Source organism: Streptopelia decaocto (genome assembly GCF_964273445.1).
Source record: "Streptopelia decaocto genome assembly, chromosome: 6".
Classification (NCBI taxonomy): domain Eukaryota; kingdom Metazoa; phylum Chordata; class Aves; order Columbiformes; family Columbidae; genus Streptopelia; species Streptopelia decaocto.
Genome location: NC_138660.1, coordinates 30,419,512 through 30,435,385, shown reverse-complemented (window position 1 = coordinate 30,435,385; position 15,874 = coordinate 30,419,512). Strand labels below are relative to the sequence as shown.

The following is a 15,874-nucleotide window of genomic DNA, read 5'->3' as shown; positions in this document are numbered from 1 at the left end:
CTGAAATAGCAGAATTTTCTACGAGTCACTTGTGGTTCTTCAGTGGGTAAGAAAGAGACGCTTTTTAATGAGCACTTGTTTGAGCAAAATTGGCCATTTATCTAAGAACCTCTAAGGCAGATACCTGATTGTGTATTTATGTCCTCTTCAAATACTGTCATGAGCATGTTCTAAGTGTATGTTGTCTGGAGTCACACATAAATAACTACTGTAAAACTTTGAATTTGTACTTTCTCAAATTGTGTAATAAATTGTCTATGAAACCTTTTCTGGACACTTAGCTGTCTTTTGCAAGGTTTCAGCTACTCTAAGATACTTTTGTTTTGTTTATAATACAAAATGCATCCTCTGTCTACTTCCTGCTAATATTCTAAAAATATTAGTTCTATTAAAAAAAAAAATTACAGAAATATGCTTCTTGAAGTTACTGCATTCAATATAGTTCCAAAGCTAAAACTGAATGGGAAGAGATGCTACAATAATGCTTGTGTTATGATAACTGCATAAGGAAGATTCTGGAAAATTGGAGCTAATGTGTGTTTTTAAATACATCTCTCTGCCTAGTGAAGGCAGACTATAATATAGATTTAAAGCTGTACATTTTCCTAGCTTTTATAATCTCACTCTGTTTTCACACTGACAGTTCTCCAGTCTTAGCTGGTAAGACTAAGATGTTGGCTCCTGCAACTGATGAGTGTCATTGTTTTATAGAACACCTGTATTTTATCCTCTTCTTGAAAAATATTTTGGCTACAGCAGCTTCTGTTTTTATGGTGTCTGGCTAAGCAGTTTTTTTAGAGCTGTCTTCAGGTTGTCTTCTTAAAGAATCTGCTGTGTGACATGATGTAATCTAGGATGCTGCTTTAGTGGGAATTAATTTAGTGTCCACTTGTGTACTCTGGCTGGAATCTTAGTTTAGGAAATGGGACAAAGTGACTGATAAAGCCCCTTCTTTCCAAGGCAACATCTGTTTCGCTAGATACGAGACAGGCACTGAAATATATTGGAGGGAACAGAGGTTTTACTGTATGCCTTCTCAGCAGCCCAGAATTCAGATGCAATTAGATAGGTTCTTCAGTAGACATTTCAGTAATTTTGGCATATCTCCCCTCTTACAGGAGGAAAGATATTTTGAATGTGTTTTGATATACAGGGGGTCACCCTATGGAAACTAATTTAAAATTTCAGACTGCAGTTATGGAAAGCTAGAGTCAATAGTAATAATATTACAAAGACAGCATAAGTGATAATGAGAAACCAACCCCATGGAATAAACAATTGACTACTTCTTGATTCACTTCACATTTCACCTTCTCTCTTCAAGCTTTCAAACAAAGGAGGAGTGGGTGGGTGGGTATTTTGTGGGTGGTTTTGCTGTGGCACATCAGAAGTATTTCTCTTTGTTAGAGATCAAGATGATGAAGTAAACATTCCAGTATCTTCCATTTGTTTATTTCAGGAAATTGTTGGTGCTTGTGTCAACTAAAGTTACAGGGGGAGTGCATAAATGTTGATTAAATACAAAGGGAGTCAGCTGCAGTGCATGTGAATATGCAGAATTATGTTTTTCTATTTCTTCATGCTGCTAGCCAAAAGGAGCTTTCTTCTTTCATATTTATGTTGTCGTATCCATGCTTAGCATGCTGTCTGCTTCATTCTAAAGATTTGGTGCTGAATCTGTGGAAGACCAGGGAGCAACGATGGCATGTTTGACTTGCCTGGTTAGAATCTCTGGGGGTGGTTGTTGAGCAGCCTGTTATAATCTGAAAGGCATAACAGTGCTCTCCTGACAGCACCGAGGTTTAGAAAACCTGTATTTACTGTATACAGCAGTGATGTATTTTGGGGGATTCCAGGAACAGTGAGACAATTTGCTTTGATGTTACCATCTGATGCCTGAATAAGACTTTTTCTCTTCTAGTTGCTTTTTCAACAGTTGCTTCACTAGCAGTTGCTAAAATTCATGTAAGTTGTGTGTTCACTTGTGTTGCTATAAATATTTACATTACAAACTTACAGATCATGTAAAGAAAAATATTTTTAAAAGCTTAGTGAAAAGGTGGTTGTTTTACTGGGCTTAAAATACAAACAGCTAGAGACAGAGGCAAGTTCTTGTACAGGCATGTGCTTCATTTGAGGAATAGCATTAGAAATCATGCTGCATTTGTTTGGCTGAATAACTGTTGCTTTCGGCAACTTTTAATTGATCTTTAATTGAAACTCCAGCCTGTCTGCAATTCAAAACATGCATTTTCAGATGCAACGATTTCTTTTCTGTGGTTTCAAAGATACGTTCTTGCATGTTGCACAAATTGGCTAAACCCGAGAGTAAGACCTTACAGTGAGAGTGCCTGGTTCTCATACTTCCTGCAGTCCAAACCAGCTGACAGACATAAAGTAAAAGACCTGAAAGTGAAATATGCTCAAACCACACATTGCTTTTTAAACTTTTAACGTATTCTATAATTGTCTTCCTTCTCCCAGTTGTGTTAAGTCTTGTACGTTCCATGTTCTGCTCTTGACTTCCTGTGTTTGAAGAATAGGATTTATTACTAAAGTCCAATGCCCTATTTTAATTTTGAAGAACAGCTTGAAGAGCCCCATGTGCTTAAACATTTGTTCATTCTTTTTTTGCCAATCCTATCTCCAAATTGCTAGTAGTTTATGTTAATAAATAAGTAAGGAATTTTTAAAAAATCAGTTTTCCAAAGTAATGCTGTGTGCCTTGCTTCCTTGATAGCTGGAATGCAGTTGCGTTTGACAGGACGGATCAATTTAATTGTGCCAGATAATGTGTTGATGTAAAGAAAATATCCTTAATGAGTTGGGGAGGTGGGGAAAGAAGGGCAAGAAACAGGTAGTGGAATCGAAACAGGTAATTGTCACAGTCCTTAATAATCCAGTGACCCATTATTGAAATACATTAGTAAATATGCATATTTTATACATCTTAATTATATCTTCAAGCTGTTGATGTGTGATTAGGTGTAACTATTTCTTTCTTGGATTTCACACTGAGGCGGGTAGGTATTGTCCAGGACCTCAAGAGGTCACCCACAGTACTTCTGAGTATGTGAATCTCTTCATGTGTGCAAGGCATAGATTCAATATTTTTCCATTTTAACGCAGTACTGCATGAATGGGTTTACCTGTTTAGCTGGTACCAAGGAGTGCACAGACATTATTTGATTTTTAAAGTGTAGCAACAGATGCTATGTTTGTGGAATTTTAACTTCTAAAATTATTGCCTGAGTAATTACAGAAACGTATGGGATTATTGGCTATGAAATGTCTCTTGTGTTTTACTGGAGTGGCTTTTATCAGACGTTCAATGTATTTTCATCGTGTTGTGCTGTGACTACAAGCCTGGAAAACTATTGCCTGAAGCATGATTTAAAAAAAGAGAAACAAAACTCAAAGTTGGCTCAAAATAGTATGTTGAAGGAGGCTTTCACTGGTGCAGGATTTTGATGTGGGATGTTTTGGATTTGAATTGTTTGGCTGACAGATTTGTGCCCTAGTTTTTGAATCCGAGAGGCTTTGGAATGTCTGTGTGCTTGTAGGATCCTTGGGATGTATTCAGCTGGTACCTTTGCTATCTGAAGGTAAAAGAAAACAAATGCTCTTTTGTTCAGGTCTTCATCTGGGTTACTCTTAATGTAAACTGGGTTATAGAACATTGGATAATGCACAAAGAAGTTTCCATAACTTTCCAATCCCCCTCCAAATCTCTTTTTTCAGGGGTAATTTCAAGATATTTTATGCTTATTAAGAAGAAACATAGAAATAGTGAAGCAAATGTTCCACACTGTATTGTTGGTTTAGTGTGCTGCAGTGTTAAATTCGAAGGAGAAATGCTGGCGTCAGTTACAGTATAAGACTTCCTTATTTCTTACTGAAAACATGCTGGATTTAATTGGTCCCTGTCATACGGACAGAATATTAATATGAAACAAATATTTGTGCTCAAACTACCCTTCAGTATTTACCAGAACTTCACGAAAATGCATAGAAACCTGGATGTGAACTTTGGCTGACAGTTTTGTTAAAGCTTTTTTTTTTCCCTTGTGTAAGTAACCTTATTTCTTTGAATGGTCAGGTAAATGTGTAAGAGGTGAAACCATCTAGAATCTTACTCTTGTATTTGTGTGCACACCACACTTATGTGCTCATACAGTATACTGCTGTAGTGGTCTGTCATCTACAACTTCTTAAACAGAAATAGATACTGGCATGATAACACATGAATGATCACAAATGGAAGAAGAACTCCGATTTCCAAACCAGAGTATGCTGTGTCAGTGCTTTTGGTTCCTGAGGTTAGATTTTAAAATGCGGAAATCCAGGTACTTGTTCAGAAGGAGTTTTGAATGTTTGTGTATGGTCTATGGTGTCCCTGTATGAGATTTGTAACAAATTCCATAGTTGTTTTTAGGAAGAAAATCCTTAGTTCATGAATGAGCATGAGCTTGTAGCAGCTTGTGTTTAAATAGTAAGAAAGGTTGGGGGTGAAAACATCGGTTGCCTGAAAGAAAGATGGTTTGTTTTCATCTGGGGTTTTAAGCTGCCAGTTGCCTTTGAACATACTTAAGCATCGCTATTTCAAAATGCTTAGTATAGTGCTTCTGAAATTATAGTGCATAAACACATACTTGTTGCTGACCCTTTAAGCACATTGGCATTTCCAGTTGGACTCAGAATTCTATTTGTTTTTTTCTGATAATCTTTCCATCATTAATTGTGGTGTAGACAAATCCTGCAGTCTGATTCTTTTACAGCTACTTCTTTCTTGTTATAAATTAAAAATGTCATATCCTTAGAAAGGTGTGATAAATCTCAGGTCATGGTTTGCTAAAGTGTGGTGCATGTTTGATGTGATCAACAACAGTGAGAAAGAACATGGCCGTAAAAAGAAAAATTTCAAGCATTTTAATTGGAATGTATACTCTTTTTGAGTTGTTACTCTTTTGAGTTATGTCAAAAAGTTCAGATACTGTTATCTGAGCATTTTGTCTCTGCCTTAATTTATTGAATTAATAATTTAATTAATGTCTTTTGGAATATCTCCTTCCAGTGGCGGAACTTGGTGCTAGAAGAGATCCATTTTAAAGAACTAGCAAGCTAATATTAGCAGTTTCTGAAGTGACACACTATCCTCTGTGTGTCTTTTCCAAGCAAACGTTGACGGGCTCATAGGAAATGCATCTGACGTTAGGAAGCTTGGGTGGGGACTACAAGGAGCTGGCAAATACTCCAGGGTCTAGTGCCAGACCTGATGACACAACAGTACTTTATTTGTAAGAGTTTTCTTTAGGCTGCTAATTCTGTCTTCAGAGTAACTGGAACTAAAGCAGTGTCTTTGATGCCAAGTTAAAATAGCTAAAGCAACTGTTTATAGGAAATTGAGAATGCTGATTTCTTTCCATGGCTTAGTAGAAAGAAAAAGCTTCTCTGTTGATGAAAGGATGGGTTATGAACAGTGCCATAGAACAAATGCACTACAGAACAAGCCCCGTCAACTGTAGAGTAAGTGGCTAAAACAGCTCAGAGAGGGAAAGGCTAGCAGGGTAAAGTGTCTGTAAATACTGAGCTCTGGCTGTTTCGTATCACAGTTTCCATTTATTTGATTTGCCAGTCCGTAGTCATATTTCCTACGGCATGCTTTTAATAGTTTCCCTCAGCCTTCAAATAAAAATTATTTACTTCAAGTGCTTCTAGACATTGAGAAATGCTATGTTGTCAAATGCAAACACTGTTAGAGCAGTTTGACCATGTCACCTTAAGTATGAATGTGTTTTGTCTTGAATTTATGGTATTTCTCATCCATATAAAAGCCTAAGGAATAGTAAAGCAGAGCTTTGAAGGGGTGTGAAAGTGGAATCCAGCTTCTGTTTGTTCTGCAGAAGTTGAGGCAGGCTGTGAGTTGCTGCTGCCCTGCTGTCTCCATTGCTGTGTGTGGGATGGATTTCAGGTGACGCCACAGAGAGGAATCCTGATGTAGAGAACAGAAAAACTGGGGTGGTCTTGGTGGAAGGATACAGCTCTATTACATAAGCATATTGGCATTTTTCTGAAGCTCAGCTTCACTCTTAACTTTTAGGAATACCTTCCTTCTCTTCCCTGGAGTGCTAGAAGTACTTTGCAGGACACAAAACAAGTGTTGGAAGAAACAAGTTTCAGATGGCTAATTTAATCTGCTAAGTGTTTGCTCAGTGCAGTGTGCTGTGCGAGGTTAGCTATAATATTATTGCCCCTTTCAAGGTAAGCAGCTGCATTGTGCTCTACCACAAAAATAAAATCTCAGTAGGAGACTGAAGTGGCATTGCCTGGAGCAACTGGATGGCAGTGTCTTGCATTTGTGGGAAAGCCTTGGCTTCTGCTGACCTCAGAACTGCACATCACCTCTGTAGTCTCCTGTTCCCTGATTGTTTTATCAAGGTAAAGTGAAATATAAGTAACATACAAATAGAAGGAAAGACTATTTTTAAACCATGGAGGGTTTTTTTGCGTGAACTATTGTCATATGAAGTCAAAAATGGATTGAACCTTTTTTCTCTGAGATCACCTTTATCATTATTTGTAACGTCTCTCATCAGTTCAGCTGCAACACTGATGTCTTTCAGACCAATATTTGTCTTTTCCTGAAGAGCAGCATTTAGAAAGTTTGCATTTAAATCTACAAGATGTAAACTAGTGCTTTCTGAAAGCCATGTAGCAAATGACTGTGTAGCTCATGACTTGACCCAATTTGGAGTCTTCATCTTGGTCACTCAAATGCATTGAATGAAGGAGCGTCTGACAGCTGTAATGGTGATTCTTTGCTTCCAGAGAGGAGTTTCTTTGTTGGGTAAAAATTGTGCAGTATCACTGAAATGAGCTGGACAGTGTCCAGGATTTGAACTGTCTCATGGGATGCATTGCTGGCATTCTCTCTGGCCTGTTTAAACATTTCTGTTTACAGATGTGTAGAGTCAGCTATTTGCAGTGCAGTGAGACTGCGCTTCCTCTGAGTTCAGTAGTGTTGCTTAACTGTGGTCAGCTGAGTTCCTTGGACAAGAGTTGAATTTTTGTAATGTAAAGTCAGTAGACTTTGCCAAAAATAGGTGGTAATGAATGCACGTGCAAGGCTAGCAAGAAATAATTTCCTGATGGGGTATTAAATATTGTGGACTCTGTTCTTTATCTTTTTGTGTGTGGTTCTGACAAAAGTGACCTGCAAGAACGACTCTGTAATTATCCATTGCAGCTTTCACACTGACTCTTTCCTTGTGAACTAGATAAAAAACTGTGAATGCATGCAATTTTTATAAAGCTTATGGACAGACATGTGCTTTGACTTCAGAAAACTTAGTAGTTGACACCAGTTTTCTTAAACAGTGATATAATGTGAATATCAAACTTTTTTTTTTTGCAGATGGAGCAATTATCAGATGAAGAACTTGACCATGGTGCAGAAGAAGATAGTGATAAGGAAGATCAGGATCTGGACAAGATGTTTGGGGCCTGGCTGGGGGAACTGGACAAACTCACCCAGGTTAGGGAGGTTTCGATCAATTCACAGAAGAATTCTTTATACATATCACATTTTTTTCAGCTGGATGCCAGGTACTTAGCACTGCCACTTGCACCAAGGTGGACTGTAGCATGTGACCAACTCAGTACTCTTTAAAGATTTTTAAATTGGCTTGCTTTTCCCTTCTCAAAGTTATTAAATTTATTTTTCACAAGCTGCTAGTTTGACCTTTTCCAGAGGATATGTTTCCTTTTAAAAACTATGGAATTGGTATTTTGTCTCTGTGTATATAGAGAAACACTGACTTTAGCTGGCTAGAGGTAGGCTGTATCTCCAAACATATATGGTTGGACATTGTCCAGCTATGACAGTATTTATTTGTGTTTATCCTTTCCTTCAGAAGCAGATCTTGCATTTTGCATGGTATGCAAGACTCGGGGCGATAGGCCATTTCTTTCTGATTGTCTCCTGTTTTTTTCAGCCGTGTGAGCTGGCCCTCTAGAATAATGTATTTCATCTTCTCCCCCTTTGTCACATAGACTTAGCAAAGGTACAATACCTCAAATTTCAGTAATCTAGAGAAGAGGCAGATTTTCTTATCTTCATCTTACCCAAAGACTGAAGGAAAATGCAGCTAATCATGTGACAGCATTTCACATTCAGACTCAACTATGTTATCTTCTACTTAAATCTCTGCCTGCAAGATCTAAATGTAGATAGCACTCTAGGGGAAAATTATTTTCTTTTTTTTTTTTTTAGTAAACTTGTGCACGCAGGGCAATAAAAAAATCCTGCCTTTAGAGATGAATGGAAGACAGTGAAATCAATCTGTGTATCATAATTCTTGTGGTTTGTTTTCAACTTCCTATGAAGGATTTTATGATGATGTCTCAGTTTGTGTGCTGATCCACGCAAAATTCTTTAAAACCTACTGACAGATAGTTAAGGGGAAGATCCACATTATTTGTTTCTCACTTTCATATTGCTGTACAACACCAGGCTGCAACATAGCCTGACAGTTGCCATTCTGTCTTTTCAAACTACTGATAAGTTACATTTGCCCCTGAATTTTGAATGACCTCATATGCTTGTGTATAAACAAGTTAATGCAGTTAATTGTGTCTCAGTTTGTTTTTTTGGAAAGTGATTCTGTCTTGATGCTGCTGTCCCAATGAAGAAGGAGGTGATTAGTGCTGATGAACTCCTGTCATCTCAGCACTTGTTGCTGTTTCTCAGCTGTGCTCTAAGATCAATAGGAGGAAAGGTTTTTTGTCTCTGAGTTCCTTGAACTTTAACTTCCTTTTTAGATTTCCTTAGTGTTTATTTTGGGGGGATTGAAAGTAAGACCCAGATTCCTTTCCAGATGAAAGTGCTCGTTAAAAGATTTGTAATTGTTAAGATTCCCATGAGATCATTTGAATTCACTTTGCCCTCTTTAACTGTTGCTGTAATAAAGGCATTATAAAATGTAGTCACAACATTTGCAGCATGTGTGAGCAGCGTTTGGCACTGATGCAGAGTGCATTAACATTTATCCTGCTCTAGTTATCCTGCCCTATGATGCAGGTTAATTAAAGAATGTCATACCTTGCTTATCATCATTCAGAACTAAGCTTTTGGTGCTGTTGCATTTTTCAGCAGCTCTTCAAACTGCTCTTTTAGCATCATAATGTGCTATGGAGAATGTGCTCTTATAATAGTGACAGCATGTCACATGTGTTTTCAAGAATGTGAAATAACTTAATTATTAAATTCAGTAAAACACATTTTAGATGCTTTTAACCGGAATATGTTTGCTTTACAGGCAGTCTTTTGTGGCAGTCTGTGTGCTCAGTCTGAAAGAATGAGCCCTAACTTGTCTCTTGATCTCCAGTTTCAGTGCTGCCTCTAGGGTTATAGATAGGTAGATTTTTTTTAGAAAAATTGTGTTTTGTTTTTTTTTTTTTTTTAGCTGTTCTGTGTCTTACAATATGTAAGATCCATCACAGGTAGTAGAGGTGAGTTTTTTTCCACCTGATGGAAGACAAGGCTGCATCACTGGCTTATCATTAAGTGATGATTGGCTTTCTAATAAAGTGATCTTTTTTTTTCAAGTTCAAGCCAACCTGAGGAGAGAGGAGGTAAAAAAATAGCGTATCTGAGTTTTAACAAAGGCTCGAGTAAAGATGTAGAAAATGGAAATAAAAAAAGCTTAGGTGAGAAACTTTGTTCTGTTAGACCTAGAAGATACTTTTCTTTTAGACAAGCATATTTTCAGGAAAGTTTTATCAGTACAAGCATTGCTTAAATTCAGAGCCTCTGCAGGCCTGTCAAGCATCAGTGACAGCAAGAGCTGGGTTCCCCATGTAACGCTTGTCACGCCGAGGGCAGCAGATCCGGACTTTGTCATGTACCTTTTGGGTCACCAGCCCGACTCATAGTGCTCCACTGCTTGTTACTTACAAAAATGCTGGTATTTGCTATAATAGTATGCCTGTATGAGCCTTTGTAACATAACAATTCAGCGTATTGAGTAGAAAGACATGTCTGTATTTTTTTTTTTTAACCTATATTAGTTTTTCTGAAAAAAAAAAAAATTATCTTACATAAACTGACTGGGGCTTGTTTTCACAATTTAGCATTTTTCACAGGAAAGACTTATTGAGAAACATGTCTGAATTTAGCCAATTTAAAATCCCTTTTCATGAGACAGAATTCTTCATTGAATGCTTTTGTATGCTTATGCCATGGTTATGCTCAGAAGTTAATGACATGTTTCTTAGAGAGGCTGCCAGTTTGAATGCTTTTAGATGCAACTGGCTGCAGAGAAGCTGTTACAGGTAAGCAAGCTGGCTGTGGTTCAAAATGAGCCACTTAAAAATGCATTTGGAATATGCTTCCATACTTCTGATTCTAAAAAAAACAGGATGTGTTTAACATCTTTTCTCCATGGAATATCTGAAATGAAATCTCTGTGGTGTGGTGACATGTTTTCAGTCCAAAGCCTGAAAAAGAGTTGTGGGGATTTTTTTTCTATTTCGCAGGAGTTTTTGAAAAAAATATCTTAGAGAAAATTTATTTTCCTTGATCTTGACGATTTGCTTGCCCTGTTCCTTGTCAAACTTTATTCTGCCCTTTTTCTTTTTCAGAGTTTGGACACGGATAAGGCAGTGGCACCAGTGAAGAGATCGCCTCTCCGTCAGGAAACCAATCTTGCCAACTTCTCATATCGCTTCTCCATGTACAATTTGAATGGTTTGTTGAATTATTACCCCCCTCAAATACTAGTTTAGGAAAAACTCCTGTTCCAGTTATGAGAACACTGTAAAAATATAAGAGCATTTAAATACACTTCTGGCTGAGGTGAGAACGTGTTTGCTGAAGGCATTGCTTTCTGATGGCACAGAAACTAGAGTATCCTAAAGCAGTATCTTTTACAATACCTAGTATCTGAGAATTGTAGTCCTGTGTTTGTACAGAAATACACGTTCTGAGATCTGCTCTAATGGAAGAATGAATTGATGTAGATCTGTTAAACAGGAAGAAAGAGCGGCTTGCTTCATAGGACAGGATGTGGGAATATAGCTACAGAATGCTTTCATGTTAAACAAAAATCATGGTTTTCATTGTCTTAAAATAGCTTCCCCTGGTTGTAATACAGGAAGCATTAATTTAAGCCTGAGTATGTGTATAGTATTTTGTGGATGGAGTATGTGTGCAGTATTTTGTGGGGTTTCTTAAGCAGTGTCACATACTTTGCATTGCTTTAGCAGAAAATGCTTAGCAAAACACCTACACTTTTTTGAAAAGTTGAAGCATTTTATTATACAAATGTATTTTTAGATTCTGTTCACATGACAGCAGTTCAAACTTCTCACAGCAGTTCTCACTTCTCACATGTAATCTGAGCATGCTTCTGTGGGCAAATGTATTTAACCTAAATAGGTTGGGGGGGGTTGGTTTTGTTTTGTTTGTTGTTTTGTTTTATTGTGATTAGACTGATCAAGTGTAGTAGTGCAAATAAGCTTGTGCTTAGCAGTGAGTGGAGATTTTGCAATAGAGATGGGAAAAGAAAATACAGCTTCCTTTGCTCCCTTATCCTCATGGTTAACTTCGATAATATGAAGCTTAGTTGCACAGACAAAGAAAGTAACTCTTCATGTCCTGAAACCTCTTGTTTGTTGCAGAAGCCCTGAATCAGGGGGAGACTGTGGATCTAGATGCCCTCATGGCTGATCTCTGTTCCATAGAGCAGGAGCTCAGCAGCATTGGGTCTCATTCAGCAAACAATGCTGCGGTGAAACACCTTGCCCCAGAATCCAAAGCTCAGAAACCACCTGCTAGCCGACCTTCTGCTAAGCCCAGCAGCATGAAAGGATTATCCTCCTCATCTGGTAAGGTGACTAAACCATCACATGGCAACGTATCTTTGGATGACATCACTGCACAGTTAGAGAAGGCCTCTTTGAGCATGGATGAGGCAGCCCAACAGTCTGTTGAGGAAGACACCAAACCAGTAGTTACTGCTCAGCACAGGAGGACAGCATCTGCTGGCACAGTGAGTGATGCTGAGGTGCGCTCAATCAGCAACTCCTCCCGTTCCAGCATCACCTCTGCAGCTTCCAGCATGGACTCCTTGGATATCGATAAGGTGACGAGACCTCAGGAACTGGACTTGACGTCACAAGGGCAAGTTATCACTGAGGTAGAGTGTCATTAATTCAAGATTTTGTTTTGGTTAAGAATTTTTTTCTTCAAACTCCTTTTCTTCTTTTTCCTTTTTTCTTGTTTTCTTCCCCCCCCCCCTCCATATCTCATGCTAACACTCCTGGCTAAACATCTTCAGTGCACTGGCACTGATTAAAGATTGCTTTTGCATGGACTGCACATGCTGTGGCTACTTCTTTCTGTGTTTTTGTCTGCAGAGAACCTTTTAAAATAATGTGTACTATGTATCTTTTAAGAGCTTGCCCCTCTTTCCTAAGCCAGTCACGAATTTTAATGTTTTATAATTAATGTTTTTATTCTGAGTAAATCTGTTGCTTTTAATTTAAATCTGAGGACTGCACAGCTGTGGAAAAAAGTAAAACCGATGAGACTGCATTTCTGTTACAATACACTTGATACCTGAAACACCTGGAGTAGTTTGAGTGTCTATCTGGAGCTATACTATTCTAGTATTTTGCTGCTACTTAATATTGTTGTTTAATGTATGACAGGGAGAACTCTTTGAAGCAACGCACAACACACAAAAACAGCTGGGCTGGGATATAGCAATAGCAGATGTTCATTTGGGATTTTGGTGCCTTGGCGTTGCTTAATCAGAGAGGAAACTAATTATATCAGTAAAAGCACAGCCAGTTTGGGGAACGTTGAAAGTGCTGGTGACTTGTGTGAGGAAATAGGAAAAGTGTTCCAGTGAAATTAAAGAACTTAAACTAGAAGCTGTCTTGTAGAAATATCCTCTGAAACAGAAATCTGGCCTGTTCAAAAGTCAGTTGTGCTAATATGCATGTTCACTTTTACGGGAGGAAACTGGAACAAGCTGAGTTTATTCTCATCAATAATGAACACTAATTTGAATGAGTTGTGCTGAAAGCCTGCCTCTACCCATCTGCAGCAAAGTTCAGCTGGTGTCAATGATGTAGGCTTGGTAGTCCAATGATCAACTCATCAAGGTCACACTTAGATTTAAATCTTTATTTAAAACGGTGAGAAATTAATGAAAGTTTACATAAAGTTTCTTTTTGCATAAAAAGTTGGTGGTCATATTTTTATTGGAGGTTTGTATTGAGTGAAGCAGAAGTGAGGTAGATACTGTGTCCTTTTCTCTTTCGAAATTTAAAATGCAAACATTTGCATTATTGCTGTATGCCTAGGAGTTGCAGCCAGCCTGTGACAATCATTGATTATAATGTTGTTTCCTTGTCCATCATTTTCTGTGTTATAACAAGGCCTTTTTAAAATTATTTCTTTTATCCATCCTGATACCTCTTTTTATATGGAATGTTAGGCAATATTGCATTTTTGTCTCTCCTCAGGCCAAAAAGATGATTTACTTGAATTAATTGCTTTTGTCACTTGCATAGCACAAGAAAAACTTGAATTTTGCATTTCTTAGTTTTTAAAAATGCAAGATGTTTTCTGCAGTTGATTTTGCAGGTATTCCTCTAGACCTCAATCTCTCTTTCTTAAGGACTGATATGCTTGAAGCATCAGTAAGATTGCCCTTCTTTTCTCCCAGATTTTTCAGTTCTTCACATGGCATGAGTAATCAACAACCCACCTGCTGCACTGAAATAACTTGATGTTGGTGAATCAAGAGACAGAGGTCAAGAAGTTGCTTATTCTTCACAGGAAGCTAATATCTATTGCTACAAGTGTTGCAGTTGCTTTCTCAGTTGCTTTCTGAGCTCTTAGCCACTGTCTGCAAGGCTCAAAATTACCCCCACAAGCTTTTATGACAAAGACATGCGATAGCTGCCTTTGTAAGGCTGGTGATTGCTTCTCACAGAATGTGGCTATTGTTTTTCTGCCCAGATAAGTTGATAAGAATGATTCCTTTGAAGGAGCTAACCAGAAAGTGTTGGTAATTCGAGAGCCAAATTCTGCTGTCCTCTTGAGAGCAGAAACCTCTACACTCATTAACAATGCAGCTTTGTTTTTGCTCTGTCTGTTGGTTTTAATTTCAGTAGCCTGAGGAAGATGAGAAATTTTCCCCAGGTTTACAGAATTGGTGTTCAACTATTCAGTATTAAAAATGTTATGGGATGGGAGTATTTAGTGTGAAGCAACTTTGTTTTCTCATCACTGATGAAAAGTAAAAAAATCACATCTGTTTGGAGTTTATGACAGATTCTGTGGTGGTGGTTTTTAAATAAAACTTACCTTATAAACGGGCAGAAATCCAAGGATTCTTTGGTAGAATCACTGGGAACTGACAAAGGAATTAATTTCCTTTTTCATTCATTTAGTGCCTGAAAACTATTGTTTAGAGTTTATTAATCTTCATGGCTAGGTTATAAACCAAAACACCTTTTCCTAGTATGGCTGAATTCTCCCCTTCCACCCACGCAGCTGACTCAGTGGTGCTGTTTCTCATGGAGAACATACCTCTGAGTAAGTGGCCTTTGAAGATGACCTAGCGCCCATATAGGAAAAAAACCCGGTTTCTGTGCAGAAACTGGGTGAGGCTATTACTTCATAGCCACAGCAGATTTGTTTGGATTTTTTGTTTGTTTTTTAATCTTGCATAGTGCTTCAAGTTAGCTCTTTTTTCCCTGTCTTTCTAGAGACTGACTGTAGTTAAGCTGACCTTTAAAATTTTTCTTTGCTGCTGTAGCTTTTGCAAAAGAGGTCAATTACTTGGCAGCTCTGCCCTTTTGATGGATCCTTTTTGTTCTCTCTAGGCAGTACATGGACTTTAAAAGTCACCCTTTCTTTTGCAACCTAGTTTTGTTGGAATCACAAGAGGAAGACAGTAACATTAAGTAAAATGAGATACTGTTTTAATAGGAGGGAATGCTTGTCTGAAAAAGGAAATTAAGCTTTACAGTTACTAACTTCAGTATTCTATCTTAAAAAAAATAATTCTGCTGTGTATTTAAGAGCTCACTGACCTGGAAATCTAGGGGAATCCTATAAAAGAGCTGCCATGCACTGGCCCACTGAAAGTATATATAGTCTAGTACAGGGGGGTCAAACGCATTTTCACCAAGGGCCACATCAGCCTCGCAGTTGCCCTCAGAGGGCCTTAGGTAATGTCTAGTATATGTTCTGACTGATAATAGAAATATTATGGAAAGAGGTTGCAATTCCATAGCCACCAAAATGTGAGGATATGATCCTTCCATCCGTCCCTAAGAACCTAATCTATGCAATGTGCTGTCTCACCTCCTCACTTGTCCCAGCTTTGACACTTATTAAAACTTACTACTTTTATTCTGAGGCTCATTCTGTGTTATTTGGGTGAATTGCATAAGCTCAGAGTGATCTGATGTGTGCTGATGTACAGCAGGAGGATTGTAGCCAAGAACTGGAGGCTGGAAGGAAGAACAGGAATACACCCGTTGGTGGTAATGGATTATTTAAATCTTTTTGCCTGAGCAATTGGACAGGCACCTCAGTGTCATTTTCTTCCTAGCAGGCTGTGCTGTAGTAAATTCCTGGGACTGAAGATACATCATCATCATGACAGATGATAACTCTTGGTGGTCCTGTTGGCTGGGGCCATCCTTGTTCTCATTCTGAATATGTCTCTATGCCACTTTCAGGAGAGTTGACTGAAATTCCCTGGGTTGTCTAAAATAATATTTTTACTAGTTGTCATCACAAATTGTATAATTTTCTCCCTTTCATAACAATTCTTTACACTTTCCCTTT

General features: G+C 38.1%; 1 protein-coding gene across 5 annotated transcripts in view; it reads left to right on the top strand.

Moving 5' to 3' along the window:
- Positions 1 to 15,874, top strand: part of RAPH1 (Ras association (RalGDS/AF-6) and pleckstrin homology domains 1) — an 86,076-nt gene that overhangs the window by 22,713 nt on the left and 47,489 nt on the right. For all 5 annotated transcript variants that reach the window (XM_082056480.1, XM_082056479.1, XM_082056478.1 and 2 more), the window contains exons 2-4: positions 7,415 to 7,534; positions 10,642 to 10,747; positions 11,680 to 12,197. In XM_082056480.1, coding sequence (XP_081912606.1) covers positions 7,415 to 7,534; positions 10,642 to 10,747; positions 11,680 to 12,197 — 744 coding nt within the window. The remainder of the gene's footprint in view (positions 1 to 7,414; positions 7,535 to 10,641; positions 10,748 to 11,679; positions 12,198 to 15,874) is intronic.